This window comes from Parasteatoda tepidariorum, chromosome 7 (assembly GCF_043381705.1).
Source record: "Parasteatoda tepidariorum isolate YZ-2023 chromosome 7, CAS_Ptep_4.0, whole genome shotgun sequence".
NCBI classification, from domain to species: domain Eukaryota; kingdom Metazoa; phylum Arthropoda; class Arachnida; order Araneae; family Theridiidae; genus Parasteatoda; species Parasteatoda tepidariorum.
This window is the reverse complement of record NC_092210.1, coordinates 12,421,844-12,440,365: the sequence shown is the minus strand read 5'-3', so window position 1 is coordinate 12,440,365 and position 18,522 is coordinate 12,421,844. Positions and strand designations below refer to the sequence as shown.

At 31.2% G+C, this 18,522-nt stretch overlaps 1 protein-coding gene across 14 annotated transcripts in view; it reads left to right on the top strand.

Moving 5' to 3' along the window:
* Window positions 1-18,522, top strand: part of LOC107445501 (transducin-like enhancer protein 4) — a 164,754-nt gene that overhangs the window by 78,923 nt on the left and 67,309 nt on the right. For all 14 annotated transcript variants that reach the window (XM_043042565.2, XM_043042564.2, XM_043042563.2 and 11 more), the window contains exon 4: window positions 79-123. In XM_043042565.2, the coding sequence (XP_042898499.1) occupies window positions 79-123 (45 nt within the window). The remainder of the gene's footprint in view (window positions 1-78; window positions 124-18,522) is intronic.

The window sequence follows — 18,522 nt, the reverse complement described above, 5'->3', positions numbered from 1 at the left end:
TAGTTAGTACCTACTGTATACTGTTTAATTTTTTTTTAAATTTGTTATAAATGAGTGACTATTTTTCTTTATTTTCAGTATTACGAAATGTCTTATGGTCTCAATGTAGAAATGCACAAACAAGTAAGTTTTTTTTCCTTTTTTTTCTTTCTGTTACTAAGTCACTTTTATTTAACATGTTTGTACGTGAATTGCGTTAAATACAACAGAGCATTACTTAACCACGCGTTTTGTTAAAACATACTTAATTTTTATTTGTATTTTTATTTCCATAAAGATTACTATTGTTTGGATTTTTAAAAATATTAATATAAAACTAATGGACTCCACCCCGCTGACTCTCCCTCAACTTCTAAAGATTACTATGCAATACTATATTATTTGTTTTGCAAAAGTTAAAGCCATTTGAAAAGTGTTTTTTGCATAAAATCTTATAAATTTATGTCAATTATTAAAATCTTTAAAGCTAATTCCTCTTTTAAAAAATTGCATTGTTTAGTTAATTATAAATTTGTGAAATAAATTTTTTTAAATCGAAATAAATGAAATGCGATAAGAACTTGCAGAAACAATTATGCTTTTAAAAAACATGTATGGGGGCACGTTTCTTACGGACTCTTTCAACTGTCATCGGCGCTTTTTTTCTGCTTTTCGAGAGTGCTTTTTTATTAATTTTTTTTCTTCATTATACCTAAAAATCACCACAAATACCTATTTTTCAATAAATAATATTATCAATGAATAAAATTGAATCTGCATACGTATAATTAATAAATAATATAAAAAGCTCTTTTTTAAATATTGTTATGAATTATTCGCGTTTAGGCATTTTCATTTTGTAGTAAACCCGACAATTGTTTCTCGGCCTTCATTTTTGGTAAATCTTATATTTATTTATTTGTTTATTCTTTTGGCATATATCTTTAAGTAAATTTCACGTTAATTTTCCAGTGAATTCGACAGTAAAAATTTTCTGAGTGTTAATTTCATCTTTTTATTTTTTTTTAGTTTAATTTACAACGGAAAACTATTAAATTAATTGCTATTTTTTTAACAATTATTTGCTGTCGTTAAACAAAAACACTTTAGATAACGGTGTAGAATGTCAATATTTAAATTAATCTTTTATTTAAACAATTTTTTTTGTGGAGTGATTTGTTTCATAACAAATTTTTAAATGGAACCTTTTATGTTTAGCGGCATTTGCCGCAAATCACGTTGATATTTTTTTCTTTACTGAACTCTGATAAAACAACATTGTTTTCGTCTATCTTATCTTTTTTTTTTTCTTCCTCTTTTTTTTTTCTTCTAATAAACCACGGTTACACATTCATTGAAATGTCTTATCTAATGATTGTAATTTGTTGCTCTGCAAATACGAAATATCTTCATTAACGAAGAAAACATATGACAGATGAGAGGAAAAAAAAAATTAAGAAAGCCTCCTTATCGCCGCTGGTTTCGGTCGCCGCAAAAGACATTAATTGCTCTCAGATCGTTACGGATGCAGTGAAACTGGATGATGAAATGATGATCGATGCGCCAAATAGAATGGTTATAGAGAGAGAGGGGGGGGGGAGGTGAGATCGTTTTCCAAGCAATGATGACAGATAGAAAGACGAAAGTTGATGACGATGATCATGCAGGGTCCGGTAGCGAAAACACTCATCCCTATCTTTCTCACTACACTGATTAAAGGTTGGAAAGAAGGGGAAAAAAATAAATCAGCTTATAAGGAAGGAGAAAAAAAAAAAAAACTTGATTGAAGAGAGGTTAGAATTTATCAGTTATCGTTTGCTTTCGTTCTTTATTATTTTAACAACTTATTATCTGATTTGGCTGTTAGAGGTGTTAACGTCTGATATCGTAATAATGTCTGGTATCTTTTGTAAACTTTGATTTTAATTGGAGTTTGTTATAAACACAAATGCTTAAGTTGTTGAAAGAACGAAATTATGAAATAGGTACAAAATTGTTTTTGAAACATATTTTGCATCAATTCGAGCTCATTACTTGAAGTCGTTTGCTTTTGCGTTATAAATCACAATTTTAAGTGCGAGATATTATCATATTAGATTTCATTTTAAATTTAAGTTTTAAATTTTTCGTTTTTATTAAAATATGACGCTGTGTTCTAAAACATGACTTAAATAAATAATTATCAATAAAACTTTTAAAAATGTTCTTTTAAGATTGAAAATTTGTAGTTCTGCTCTTAAAATCGTCTGCTCAACAAACATACCTTCAGGAAAAAACATTTAATAAATTAATTGAACAAAACTAAAATTTAATAACTTAACCAGAAATTACGGATATTAAAATATTCTCTTGCTTAGGAAAAAAGAACTGTTGTGCTGTTAATTGATTTTTACTAATATTCCTGTTTTTTATATACCAATTTGTTTTCGAATATATTTTTGATAATCAGCGTTTTAAAATGAAGTTAGTTGATGAGAAATTTTTTCATTGAGTAAATGTTAAACAATTGGTTAATTAATGAAAATGGTTTTTTAAATTTCTCGCGTTTAGTAGTCAAAGGATAAACATCAAAAATATGTTTTTTCCGTAACTTATATTTTTGCATTTTAAAAGTTGAAGAATATTTTATATTCTTCAAATTATATTTTATTATTATTTATTTATTTATTATTTACTACAAATTAAATATAAATATATTTTTATTTTTCTAATTTCTTTTAAAATTTTCTGTTTGCTTTATTAAATTATGCATTCAATGAGTTATTATCAAATTCTTAATATGTATGTATTGTATATTCGTAATATCTGTTTTAACTCATGAGCCGCGAAGTGATGTGATTGAGGCTCTAAACTGTCGGTGAGAACAACTGGGATTCGGTCCGTTTCAGTTCGATGGGTTGCAGCTTGTCAGGGAAGTAAAGGCCGCCTGCCTGCAATGCTGACCACAATGAAATGCCACAATCATATCGTTAGTCGCGAAATTGTGGTAGCCTGAGCCTTCTTTATCCTACTGGCCCCCAAAGGGCTGTTGTTAGTTTTTTATTATTTAACCCCTATACTGTTTCATTCTAAAACTTTAAAAGTGGCTTGTAAGTCGGTGCATGTAATATACTTTATAGGCATGACTGAATTTGCTTTGACCAAAAACCGCCAAGTATACAATTCCTGCTTTCAGAGTTCTGAACATTTTAGATCAACCTCATTAAATACACAGCTCAACCCTAGTTTAAATTAAAATGCACGGATTGAAGTTTGATGAGACTCCATAGTCAAGAACCTGAATCTCTCGAGACGAATATACAATCTTAAATTCCCCGTGTTCTATTTATTTACCCAATCTATTTGTTTTTCTACCGCATAATCCCGAGATGAATTTGTTGGTAAAATGTAAAATAAGCACCTACTGTCGCTATTCCATAATAAGTCCCTTCCTCCCCATATGAGGATTGCCCCTCCACCCCGAATAAACATCTACTGTGCACGTTTTGTGTGTGACATTAAACAGATGGTCGGAAACTGCTACTTCTATTTTATACAATACAGAAAACGGTTGGAAAATTCAGTCGCAGTTTTGAACCTAGGGCTCTCGAACTCTGTGGTATAAAACGAAACGCGCGCTCTCTTAAGCTGGGGGGGGGAGGGATAAATCCGGGGCGGGAGTGAAGGGCTCAGAGTGTTTTCCGAGTAAACCTCTTGAGACCGACACACACTTTCGGTCAATATTGATCGGGAAGAGTTGGGGATGGTCCTTCCTCCCCCCACCAGGCGTTCTCTTCCAAAGATGGATTTCGAATTGAGAATGTCAAATATCTACTCGTGAATTAGGTACTCGTGTATTGGGAAAATTTTATCCTTAGGGGTTTTAGTGGGAGTTTCCCCTTCAGGGGTGCTGGGGCTTTGCTTTTGGAAAACTTATTTTCGATCAGGGAAGTTGGTCAGGGTTTGGGGCAAATGTTTTAAAAGGCAAATAGTTCAACTTATATTCTTATCTTAAGTGTTGCCCAGGGATCAATGAATGTGCTTAGAATTATTGAAATGCTGTATAATTAATTATTTGCTTCAAGTTATAGTTTGTAAAAATGTGTAAGCGCTCAAGAAATTTTTGAAGAATTAATCAGTTTAATTTTACTTATAAAATGATAAGTGTATGTCACATTTTTATTATTTTACAATGTTAATTTTAAGATTTCAGTGTTTTTGAATGTTTGAACTTTATTATTCTTCAATGCTATTTCTTACAAAAAAAAAAAAAAAAAAGACAAAAAAAAATCTTATTTATTAGTAAACCTGTTCAGAAGTCAAAATTCAGTCAAAATTTTTTAAAATCATTTCACAGTTTACTCTTAAGTTAATTAAGTGAAAATTACGATACAGAGAATGTGCAACGTCACAATGATTATGAAATATGCTACTTTATGACTAAAGCTCAGACCGAACCATAAAACCGGAGGAAAAAATGGCATACATTTATTTCTAGTCTGGGGGACTATGTCGAATTTTAGTGATCGTGGAACAATAGAGCTTAAAATAAACCACCATTCATTTTGGGCTCTGCCTATTGGACTAACCCTTTCAGGCAGAAAACCACCCTGTATCCTGTGTTTATTTCTTAAATTTCAGTTAGCATCGCCACTTAAAAAACCTGTGTCACATTTAACAATTTAGTCTCTTGTGACTAGTTCAAAATAAGAGGAAAAATCTGCAATTATTTTAAAGCACTATATCCTACTTGAAAGGCACCTTTTATCACTCTTCGTGAAAATTTCAAAGTATTTGTTAAACTAGATGCATTCCTATAAAATTATTTGCATTATATTAGCAAAGTGCCCTCCTGTGGTGGCTTGAGTCACACCCAGATTCAAATCAATCGGCAAAATCTTTTCCAGAAAACAAAGGCAACATAATATGCAATGCTGATCACATTACCAAGATTGTCCATGAGCTTTAATATTGTGTCTGGAGTCTTAATCTTCCGGAACCCATGTTCCACAACAAGCCGTTGCACGAAGGTTTTATTTAACTTTTGTGTCTTATTATTATATGTTCATATATCTCCGTTACATTTGATTTCAAATCCTAATTCTGTAAAGTATAAACGTAAAAATCTTCTATTAGTGTATAATTATTTTAACCTGCCGACCGGATTGTGCAGGCGTCAGGGAACTGGCATTGCATCAGAAAGGTTTTGGGTTCGAATCCCGGGCAAGGGATGGGTGTTCTTTCATTCTCAGTACTATTTATCCTTACTGTGGGAACAACGTTGGCCCACCTAATATGGTGCCCTGAAAGAGAGTGGCCTACAAATCTGCCCTGTAAAATGCCTGAATTAATGAAATGTTATCACGGGTAGGCATTTGAAATAAAAATAAATAAATAAATAACTTAACCGATTGTTAGACATATGAAACATATTTCGGTGAAATAGAACTCTGCGAATTATTTCTTTAAAATATTTAAGACAAATAAATTAACTAGAAAAAATTGTTAGATACATAGAAGCCTTTGTTTGATTATGACCGTCTTTCATAAATATTTAATCGCCAAAAGTGCTTACTCGCCAAACCCGGTTGACTATCACAGATGTCCGAAAGCGGCCATCGTCCATTCTCCCCCCAAACCGCCCACTCAATCGATTGAGAGGTAGAGAAGCGGCGAAATGTTTGTCGGTCATTGATTACCTACTTTAATCAGGTTGTCTTCATGTCCGAGACAGGGGTAGGGGGACACACTGACGTCATGATCGGCGGGCGGGGTGGTCACTTGCCGCCGCAGAGCAAATAGGAAGGGCGGTGAGAATGTGAAGGGGGGATGGATAGCTGGGGCGGTCCATTAATTAAGCCCCGCTCGTTCTCTTGGGTGTCTTGTCGTGTTTTCTGCTTGCCTAAACCCCCATGCCCTCCCTAAGGCGCAATATTGACACGGGAGGGCCGCAGACACAAATTCCAAATGTTTGTCCGGAGGCTGTGTTTGCGGAATGGCTAAGCCGCCCCAATAACATGGGGCGCGATACGAAAAGCCCTAATGAAAATTCAATCCACCTCTCGGATTGCGCCCTGGTAGGAAGGATGCTTTCTCCTCAGATGAGATTTTAAAAGCCTTAAAATGAGGTCCGGAATCGCATGGCTCGTACGGGTCATTTTTCATTAAATAATTAAAAGGGGTCGCGGCCCTTCACTGCTACCGTTGCGGAATAAGGGATTAGAATTTTAATTAAGATTCAGTGCGAGACGCCCCAGTTGTTTTAATGTGATGAGTTTTCCGTTCGAAATGTTCCTTAAATTCAATTAAATATTATTCTCTCTGAAACCGTTTGTGGATTGCGAAATTGTATTGGATTAGTTAAAGCGCCTTTTATGTTTAGGTTAATGTACAGATTGGACTTGAGATGGACATATTTAGATACCCTTATCAACTGAGTCCAGTCATAATTATTTATTTATTAATTTATTAGTCTGGGTTATTCGGGTGAATTCGTAATTCATTATAATATGCTCTGACTGGATAGTACGTTTTTAGTTTTGCGAGAACTGCTGAAATAAATGTATTCATAGTTTGATATGTCATGTCTGCAGCTTTTTAATTATTTATTATATCTATTAAAATATTTTGTAACTCGTGGTTTTATAAAGTAGGTTGCAAAAATATTCAGTATGAAGTTGATTACAGAGCGGTTGTTTCAATATTTATTTTTCATATCTCTCGTTCAATCTCGTTTCAAGTATGTTGTCTGATGACTCAACGAACGCCTACTATATTTACGCGGATTATTTTTTTAAATTTTATCTCTCTCTTTATAGTTTGACGAAAAAAAGTAATCTAAAAAAATATTTCTCTATCTATTTGCAGGACTATAGTTAGTTATTATTCATTTTGTTAGGTTATCTTAAGTAATAATTTAAGTAGTGTTGAACAGTTAGTTATAATACCTTAAATATTAATATAGAATAATTTTTATAGAAAAAAGAACTTAGCACTTAACATAACTTAGCTAATAAATATAAACGGTGCAAACAGTCATGTCAATTATTACCTTTTTCGGAACTTGCCTTTATCAAGCATAGCATACTCAAGTTATAGCATGAGAGGTCCTCAAGAAAGTAGTACAGCACATAATAAAGCATTGAGATGAGTTTTTTTCCCCTTCCATATTTAACGACAGAGATGAAAATAATTTTAATACTTCTGCTGCCTACTTTACGGAAATGCACCGAACTCATACTTACGGTAGTTAGTGTGATTTAATGGCTGCCGGACAGATTTTGACTTATTACTAAAAATTAAATGACGAAGAATTTCTAAAATAGTGCGGAAATCTCTTAAAAATTGTTAAAATTGAAATCAAAGTATTTTCGCTTCGAGCAAAGTTGTGGGAAACAAGACGGTGAAAAATTTTTTTATTAATGTATTGTTAAAAACTAAGTAAGGTGTTAGGATTGGAGGAGGGGTTGAAGAATTAGAATATTTAAACACAGTTGTGCTTTGCAATCCGCTTGGTTACCATTAAAGGTTGTATGTTGTACAAGATAATTTTGAAAGGTGACCGAGCTGGTCGCCGAAAGAGGCTAGTACAACATAATAATGATTGTTATGTAAATTCTTCTTTCTTTAGTTATTCCAAAAATAGGACGAAATAGAAAGCATACATATCTACCATTCCTTGAAACGTTAATTTATCTTAAATATTGCGTAAATCCGTAAGTTAGATCTGCAGTGTTGGTACTGTATAATTTTCGTACAACAAAACATACATTTCGTACATAGCATAGCGTATTACACAAAATTAACCGTACACTTAGGTAGGTGGTCAGCTTAGGGAGAGCTGATCCAACTGTTTTGCCGATTTGGTGCTTGATTATCGAGGTCAGCCTACCATAGAGTCAAATAAAGACAGAATGGTCATGGAATTTACTTTCAAAAAGTTATGAAATATATACATTAATCAAGGCCCGTGCTAAGGATTTCAACTTATTAGCTACTAAATTAGCAAAATATCAGAAGTATTCGCCAACTTTCGCAAATGAAAATCCTAAATATTTTTTATGATTATTTTTCCCCCCATAGAAAACTATTTTACTGTAGATTGTATTTGGACCCAATTCTAATTGGCTTTGCATTACCGTTAATTACTGTAATCGAATAAAAAATACTGATTTGTTTAGAAAATTAATTTCGACGTAATTTTGAGGATCGAGTTAAGTATATATTTTTCTTTCCAGTGGAAAAAATCATTCGCCAATACTTTTTGCCAAAGCTCAATTTTATTCGCCATGTTTACGATTTTATGGGCCCTGATTAATTTACATTGGAGTGTAGATCTCCTTTCCTCTGCATTTCTTTTTCCTTTGACTAAGTGGACTGTTCCACTGAATATCAAAAATACAAAACTCATCATCATAGCAGGCGTGCTACTCCAGTTTCATTAAGACGAAGTGGTCTTTGATGTTTTTTAATCCTTTACATACTTTTCCCGACCTCAGTAATGATTAGTCAAGTCTTGGAAACGAGTCTTGGTCTCACCTACTTAATTTGCATCTTTGGAATATTCTGTATGTTTTTCATAAAGCTTTCTGATCTTTTTTATTGCCTTTTAAGCCAACTGTTTCAAATTCAGTAAAATGTATGAACCATTTTCCTTCTCTAATTTCTTTTGGATACCAGCAAGCGACGTCACGCTTGGGTCAACCAATCAGGTTGCAGGTATCCAATTAAATCTGTTACGAAAATTGATTTAGTGTGATAATAAACTCAAGCCCTAAAGCTGTAATTCCATACTAACATGTGGTTAGTTAGAAGCACCCAGTTAAAACCGACTAATCCATTTTCGAACAAAGATGCGTAAACGCACCATTTTGATGAATATATTTATCGATACTGTGATGCATAGTTTTGGCTAATTTTATAATTTTCTGCTATTTTTAAAGGGTTCTGAAAATACCTATTACATGTTAGTAATTCAACTGGAGTAAATACTTTCTATTAAAAAGAATTTTAAAATAAGCTAGTTTTTCGTATTCGACTTTTTAAAAATGTCTAATTATTCCACTTGAGATTTGTCATTTGTTTTTATTATGGATTAAAGTGCAAATTCTGTTCTCTCATTTTATTCTCCATTACTATTATCCACCATTTTCATTATGCATATCATCACCATTTATGCACCATTTCACTTCTTAAATAAAGTATTATTTTTCATGCATGAAACTTTGTCTCAATGAATTTAATTTAAGCTTACTTCAATGAAAGTAATAACACTTTTAAAAATATCTATAGGCCTTAAAATGGGTTAAAAACAACCCGCTTTATAACAAAAATATCACTTGAATTCTTGATCAAGCTCATCAACTACGGTTCAAGCTGTTCTACTAAATCGTGATTTTAATCATGATTAAATCATGCCAACACTCCATTATTCTAAAAATATTCTAAAATTTATTTTGTTTTAAAAATATTGCATTTTATATTATTCTTCCACCATAATTTTTCCACTACTGTTCTTCCACTATAAAGTTTTTTTATAATGGTAAGTTTTTCTATAATGTTTTATTGAGAAACAAGTTTTAGTATAAATATCCTTAAACTGATTTTTTCAGAATATGTTCTCTAACTTTTTCAGTTACGATTTATTTTGAAACTCATCTTTATTTTTACATTTTAGAACATCGCTTAGCATATTCTTCCACTAGTTCTTCAATTATGAGTCATTGTGAAACTTTTTTCTTCTTCCCTACATTTTAATACCGAATTTCCCAAAATCACATAACTAGCACACTAATGTTCTTCCACTAAGTTCTTCAATTACGACTCATTTTGAAACCCATTTTTATCTCTAATAAGTCATTCAATATTTGCCATAAATGTTTCCTGGATCTTTATCCATCAAAACAAATAGGTTGTGCATTGTAGGTCCGAAAACAATATTTCCCGAGAATCTCTTTTTATTCTTTCTCTCTTATAATCTTACACCATCTCCCCTTCAGGCCATAAGAAGAATACGTAGTATCCATCCCAATATTTACAAGCACACCCAAGAACGGGAAACAGGAGGATGGCCTAAGCAAAGATCTAATATTGATCTAAGGTTTGCGAGTTTGCCAAACTCGGAGCTTCACATGGATGACTCGCCGTATAGTATGGTCCAGACAGTAATTATTTCTATACAGAGATCAGAGTGTAGACTTCGTTTACCAAGGGATTAGTGCCTACAGCGCAGGGTCACGAGTCCACAGTCTAACTTTTTTTTTTTCATTATTCTTATCCAGAAAGAAATTCTACCGCTATTTCTTTCTTTTTCGCTTGTGTAAATGGATTGTCAGGGATTTGGGGGTTATAATCTGGCCTTTTTAGAACTGAGCGTTCATGGTAAATAGACTAAGATTGCTAACCGCCAGAATTGATTCCTAAGTCAACACTGGAATAACCTTTTTCTTCCCTTCTTTTTTTGTGCGACATAAGTATTATATATATTTTTTTCTGCTGTTTTTGTGTAATGAGATTATTACATTTTTTCTTCATTTTGCAGAAAATTATATTAACGTGAGATAAAGTGGCTTAATAACTAATTGTCTTCTGCTACTATGTTTATCAAATCTCTCATCTTGTATTTAGCCTTTTTGTGTGGTTTGTTACTTTACATTGCCCCATATCTTAAAGGATACTTAGCCCCCTGTTCGCTGCTGCTCACCAACCCCGATGATTGCTTCGCAATAATTGTTGTTTCTTTGCAGAAAATAGTTTTTCTATTGAAGTTAAAATTATTAACTTAACATATATGTACTAAAAGAAAATCTTTTTGCTTCCGCCTGTGCCTTCACTTCCCACGTCCAAATGTTATTATCCATTAGTATTATAAATATCTAGATTTATTGATGAACAGAAGTAATTTTTCGAAATCATCATTTTTTAAAATAACATTTATATTGTTATAACATTTATATTATATTTTTCAAACAAATTTGAATTCACAACCGTAATTTAATATTTTCGCTTACCAAACGGGCAGATATATTAAATATGTACTATTTTTTCTTGCATCTCATTGTGCATTAAATCATTTAACGGATCCCTTTAACTGTAATTTATAACAGTATATTAATGCTATTTGCGCAAAAATAGTAATTGTAAAACGATTAATAAGATTAGACCACCCTTTCTAAATAACTTTTATCTTAAAATGTTGGTCAGAATTACATTTATATTAATAATAATATTAATAAAAAAAAACAATTATCTTAATTTTAAACTTTTGAATTAAAAGCGTAATAATAAAGCAGTACAGTAAAATAACTTTAAATTGGGAATACAAAAATATTTATAGAAAAACAATACCTTTATGGCTCTTATTAATTTTATGCTGATGACAACCAAAACAATTTGAAAATGAATAAGGAAAAACTGGATCCTACCATGTGATTTTCTGGCCAATAAAAATGCACGGACAACAAAGGAGAACTGCGAACCATCGTTAGATTTTTATCTATAGTAAGATATCTTAACATAAAAATTACTAAGCTAATTGAGCTGTTTTAGTGTCGGTTTAGTTTAGTACTTTTCGTGCAGATTATGGCACCAACTTATTAAACAACACAGCCGATATTTCTGATAATCTCTGTTTAGTTACACTTCGTTTTAATTTCTTTTTCAAGTACAATAATATTTATCTTAAACCCTACCACACATTTTTCATCATTGCATTTTAATTATTATAGTTTCCTTTTACTCTTTTCCTATAAATTAAACAAATGATGAAAGGAGCTTTGCCTACATTTACCAAACCGTGTTTATTCTAATGCTGTTGTTGAATTGCTCAGCTGAACTAAATCGAAAAATTCAACCTTGGCATTCTTGTCTAAAATACCTGATCCTCCTACATGGAAAATCCTCGCCAAACACGTCAATATTCTGAAAAATTGTAATTCTTTATTAATGTGTATTTCGTGCGAGCTAGGACTCATGTTAATGCTCCTGATACTAGTAGACTTCTTGTTAGGCAAATAGATATTTCATGATTCACTTCTCTTTCACGTAAGCTTATTTTGTCACGATTGGGTTGGTTCACCAATTTGATTCTCTTGTCATGCAACATTTTTTTCCCCCAAACTTCTTTCGCAAATAAATGCTCTCAAGATTTAATATTTGTTTCCGCTACAACAGTGTTGCGATAGAGTTGTTAATATGAAGCTGCGTTATGAGGCAATGACGAATTAAAATGAATGCGTGGTTATGACGAAGTTGAATAAGTTTTTTTCTTTCTTTTTTAAATTGTTTGGATTTATAGTAATTTTTATTCTATTGATTTTGCTTGCCCAATGGACATGGTGCGTAGTGTTTTTAAAATGTGATTAAAGGTGCTTATTTTCAACTTTCGTTTTTTAAAAGCCCTTAGAGGTGCTTTTTTTCATTGAGTGTTTTTAAAAAGTGCTTAATTTTCTCTTTTCGAAAATGAGATTTTTTTTACTTTACCATGTCGATTTTCGCCACGTATTAAACAAAAGCATGTGCTTTTCACATTGTTCAATTCAACGTTTTCACAATTCATTCAACCACAAACTATTTCGGCGTCCTGTCGGTCCATAGCGTATGAAAGCTCCAATCATTTTACATGTTTGATGAAATCCTTGGAAAGTCCACATGTGCGTCTACTGAACTCGGAGGTGTGGTGAGATTCTTGCACTCGCATGGTACAACTCGCTGCATTTTGCGAGATATTCTCAATTTCATGCTTCATTTTCCACCGTCTGATATCGAACCAAAAAACCTCTCCATCTTTTTATAATGGCTAATATAATCAAGGAAAGAGTTCTTTGTCAGAAACTGGTTATTTTATCATGATCATGTAAAGTCTTTAAAAATTATTTTGCATTTTATTAATGTATATAGTGCTTAAAATGTTCTTAAATGGTGCTTATTTTTTGTTGAAAGATTTGGCTACGCACCCTGATGGAGACGTTTTGTATTCATAGTCAGGTTTAATAGTAATTTAAGGTTTTATATGGATAGATTTTTTTTCCTGGCGCTCTAATCTGATTTTGGTATTTTTGAATTTTAAAAAGCAGTTTAATAGTTACTAAAAAATCTGTTAGATTATCGGAATTATATTTGTACTAAAATCTAAAAAAGATATCTTGTAATTTTTTTCCATGCATATTCAAAGATTTATCACTAATTAATTATGTAAACTAAAGAAATTTCCTTATAAATGTTCCTTTTATGTCCAAATAACTGTATATAAGTGCAAATTTGAAAAAAATATTGTTTGGAGGTGATCATGTTTGGAAAACTTTGCCTTAGACACATGTAAAATATTTAATGCTCTATTTCATAGTCATAAAACATTCGAATGCTAAATATAATATTTTTCTCTTATTTTGACTTAAATTTATACAAAATAATGAAAAAGTATAAAAAATATGTTTAATAAAAATTATGTGTCAAAGGATTAAACGTTAATACAAGCATTATATTTAACTTTGCTATAGTGTTTTTTTATTATTTTTTATTAGTGTATCTAAAATGATTTCGAATGATTTGAGAACTTTAGAGAAAAAGCACTACAATTTTTTGAAAGTTAATTTTCCTAGATAATCGTAATGAATTTAGAATACAAACAAGCTTTTATTAGTAAACTTCAACAAGGCTGACTTTTAACTCAAAAATCTTTTATTTCATTGTCAAAAATATCACCTGGTTTAAACTTTCACCGAAGCAAAGCCGAACTTTCAAAAGACTTTTGATTGCCGCCAAAAGTGTTAAGTATATGACTGTTGCTTTTGTTTCGTGAGTAGTCACACTCTTTATTCAGTACATAATTTCTCAATTAAGACCTGAACAAGTTTTGACTATTTCAACTCGCGTCCGGTCACGCAATAGTGTTCCCCCTGTTGTAAATAGTTTTCTCACATCTTAATTAAAAGACCTTCCTCGTGATGATTGAAAAAGACCCCTGAGCGATCAAAAAGATCGAATTAAGTTGTCGAAATTTGTTTCCTATCTGCTCATCTCCTTTACATTGGCACTTCTATTGGCACCGTAATTAACTTTTATTTTTCCGTTTCTTATTATCTAATTGATTGGTTTAAACTCTGGAATTTCTTTCTAATAATGCGCTGCTTTATATGGTGTTTGGGGAAAAGATTCTATCGAACAGTTTTTGTTCGCATTGACGTGTGTCAACTTTATTATACAAGCTCTTTCAATGGCCTCGAACGAGATTTTCGTATTTGAAGTTTTTCTTTATATCGGGAGTTCTCTCAATAATGAACCTTTTATTCCTTATGACAGATCAACATGTGCTTTTAGGTTGATAAGTACTTTATTTTGATCGCATAAGGAATATAAACGTGATTTGTCCCAGACCTAGAATTTATCGATTAGAACTTCATTTTCAATCGCATTTACATTAGTTTTTTTTAGTTCTTTTATACAAGATGTTATCTATTTTCCGTTTTATAAACATCAATGAATCTTTTGTGATTTGAAAATGTTAAAAGGCATATGCTGGATAATTTTTTTTCGCAGCATTTTTATTAAGCATATTTTTTATACTTCTTTATTATTATTTTGAATTAATGTAGGAAAAATATTTTATTTAGCATTTTAATAATTTATGGTTATGAAACACAACATTAAACACCGGTGTTTCCCCCCCCCTTCCCTTCTGTGTTTAAGATGATATCTTCCTTGCACGGCTCGCTTCCAAACAATAATTTTTTTTCAAATTGGCAACTTGAAATTCAATTGGAAATTTTCAGCTATATAGATTTAAGAAGAACAGTTATTTATCGTTGAAATTTCTTTACTTTACAAAATCCGTTATTGATACATTTTTGAATATAAATGAAAAAAAGAAAAGAAAAACAACTACTTTCTTTCTTTATTTTATTTTATATTTCAATGCTAATATATTTCCGGTAATCTGACGTATTTTTTTCTATTAGACAATATTTTATAATTATAAAAATACCAAAATATATATTTGCTTGTAATTATCGTGTCGGAAAAAAATATATATATAAAACTAACAGCAGTGTCCCATCTGCATCAAAAGGTTGAGAGGTTTTCGGAATTGAAGAGGGGAGGTTAAGAGGTTTTGTGAGAGTCAGGTGGTTGTTATCTTTAAAATATTCACCTCATCAGATATATTCATCAGAATGATAGTTTATAGCACTATTTAATTTCTTTACATTAGTTACGCAACGTTCTTTGCCTTTAGCGCAATATAGCCGCTTTCGGCCCTTGTGCTGTTTCAATTAATCTCAGTGCAAAATACATAGCCCTTTTTTTTTTTTCATTTCTTAATAGCGATATTTAAGATTTATTTTTGTCAACTAATTTATAGCCTAGTTGACGAAAAAAAAAGAATTTTTTTTTTTTATATGTGATCTTGTTTTTATATCATGTAGGTTGAAAGAAAATGATAAGACTATATTTTGGGCACGTTATAACTTCATGAGGTTATCTTCATTTAAGTTATAACATTCACGTTATAGCTTAAATTAAGATAACTCATCTTGGGCGTGTAGCAGCCCCGTGTGTACTTTTACTGGTATTCATATTGTGTTATGTTAATTTTATGTTATCCTCTCTTCACCTCTTGTTTTTCATGTTAATTATTTGTTGGTATCTTCTTGCATTGCTATGGCATGCATAGGCAAAAACATTCTTATTGTCAGAGTATTACGTGTCAAAATCAGGCGATTAATTTTATTCAGTGAACGCGAACAATAATTGTATTATACGTTTATGACATTTATTATTATGTGTAGAGATTTACAACTTCAGAAGAGAGCCGTTGGAAAAAAAAAAAAAGAATTTGATTTTCCGGGGCTGCGATGATTTGAGTTAACTAGGACAATCCTTAGTGTAACATGGGCATTATCTATTTATGTATGCTTTGCATTACTTTTAATAAAATGAAATTCTAGCAGGTTTTCAATTTTCTCTATTGAAAAATTGAGAATTTTGTAATTTTTTTATGGTACATAAAAAGTTATTTAGATTAGATCTTTTATTTAAAAACGATTAATTAAAGTTAATTAAAATTACTTTGAAAAGCTGTTATGAAATTTTAAGGTTTTTTTTCAATTATTTTTCTGTGGGAAATCTAAAAACGCATGATGGGCCGCATTCATCCCTTGGACTACAGATTTTGTGTCCCTGTAATATGCATCAAATGCTAAAGATTTATTGCTATTTATAAAATGAATAGCTTTTAGCTGTTTATTTTCATGTAATAAAGGAAGGAATTTCATTGAAGCTGTTGAAAGAATGTAATTCAATTACTTCGTGTTTCTTCCCTTTTAATTTTAGTGAATTTTTCTTGCTATTTCCCGAACGTGTTTCCGAAAAATGACTTTCCTAACTTCCTTCGGTGATTTCATTTAAATATCACATGCTCTTTTTATAGAACTCGGTGAATTGCAATGTGTCATATCTTGCTTTCTCTACTTAATCACATTACTATCTCTGTGTGCAATAAATGTTCTCTGCTGGAAAACTCAAAATAAAATTCACTTATTTTTTATTGCCTCTTCTTTACATTTCAGTTAATATAAAATACATGCCTTTAGCAAAAAGCAATTCAAAAAAAGGTCAAAAAGCTAGGGAAATAAAAGTGCAATTATTTCCTAATAATAGCGCTTACCTGCGAACTGTTCCTTGGCACGTAACTTTGGGTGTAGGGATTCGTTCAGAGATTTGAAGGTTTATAGGGAAAAAATACTTTGGTTTCTCGTGACAGAGTGCTGTAAACCTTTCCAATTACAAATTCTTCCGGCGTAGAAATATGACGTTGAATTAGTTTTTCCCTGTTTTAGCTCGTGTTCTTTTTACCAATTGCAGCAATAAAAATTTATATGTTATCGGCAATTACATTCATCCGACATAGGATTGCACAAGGGGGTGCTTATGTATTCCTATTCTGGATTCTCATATTTCAATCATTTATATCGTAACGATAATTTTGGGCTGGGATTTGTTGTTGGAAATTGGATGGAGTGTCTCTCTTTTTTTTCCAATTCTTTTATTGAATTTTATGTTCTTTTTTTATATGTGTGCTGGAGGAGCTTCATTTTCTCCCTCTTAACTATTTAACGAATTAAGAAATAAAGTTTAAATTTTAAATAAATTATTTATTTGCTTAATTTAATATCAAAATATCTCTATAAAATAATAGTACATAAAAAGCTAGTCGTTGGCCTAAGTAGTCATGGTGATTAAGGCTCCACAATCGTCTTGAAAATACCCGCTCGCCATATGGCAAGTAAAAAAAAGAAAACTTAAACTTAATTAACTTCATTTAAATTTTGTTAACTTCAACTTAAACTAAATAAGCAACCGATCACCTATTCATTTTTTGAATTTGTTTAATGATAAAAGTACATCAATGCAGAAAAACTCTAGAAAACAGAATTTTTATTAAAATGTCCATTTTCTCCACTCAAAATTTTGAACCTTTAGAATCCATCAATGGAAAGACTCATGTGGAAGGAGAGATCTTTAATAATTCAAGTATTTCAAAGTTTTAATTAACACATTAAATGAATTTGCCTTCCCACATATTTCTAAATAAAGTTCTTTAAAATCAATAGGTTTTAATTAAATTTTGTCTCATAGTTGCATTTTTATTGTTGAATTAACATTTTATAACAGTAAATTATTTCTAATATCATTTTCTGTTCTTTAAAAAAAATATTTTAATCCAAGCAAGAAAAAAAAAGTTTGCAAAATGATTAAATGAAAAGGACATCGATATCAGTCACCGGTTCATTAGGGTTGAGGAAAAAGTAGCTAATAAGTTATTAAAGTCTAACGGCCACTGGCTACTAACTGAAAATTTAAATTTTCAGGTCCAACAATTCGAGGATAACAATATGGTCAGTATTAGGCATCGAGGCAATTTTCTGTATAAATTTTTAATATTGAGATTTCCTATTCGTATGTATATTTAATGCCGAGATCTATGTATCTATAAATTCATCGTAAGATTCATGTTACCTGAATTATCTTTTGAAATAGTTGTTGAGAAACTCTTTCTTGCATATAGTTTTCAAAGACAAAAGCAAATCAACCATTTTCAATGTTAATTTGCAATATCGAGATTTCTATTGCTGATATATGTATGTTAAATGTGTGAGATTTCAAGTATGTGATAAATTCATCGTAAGATTCGTGTAACCAGAATTTTCTATTTCTTGATAGTTGTTGGAAAGTTTTATTTCTGTTAGCAATTTTTTTATGCCTTAGTCAATTCAAGCATTTTTAATGTTAACTCATCATATTAAGCTATCTGCTTCATTTACAATTACGTTTTCAAGAACATCATTGTTAATTCACGTATCTCAAATTAATCGTAAGATTCATGTAACATGAATTTTCTTCGAGCAGTTGCTGAATAAATCCATTTCTTTTATCTATAAAATTTTAAGTCAAAATTATTTTGACCATTTTTAATGTCAAGATCGCTACTGCTGATATATGTATGTAAGATATTTTACTTGAATTGAATAGTTGCTGAAAGAATTTGTTTCTCTTACGTATATACAATGT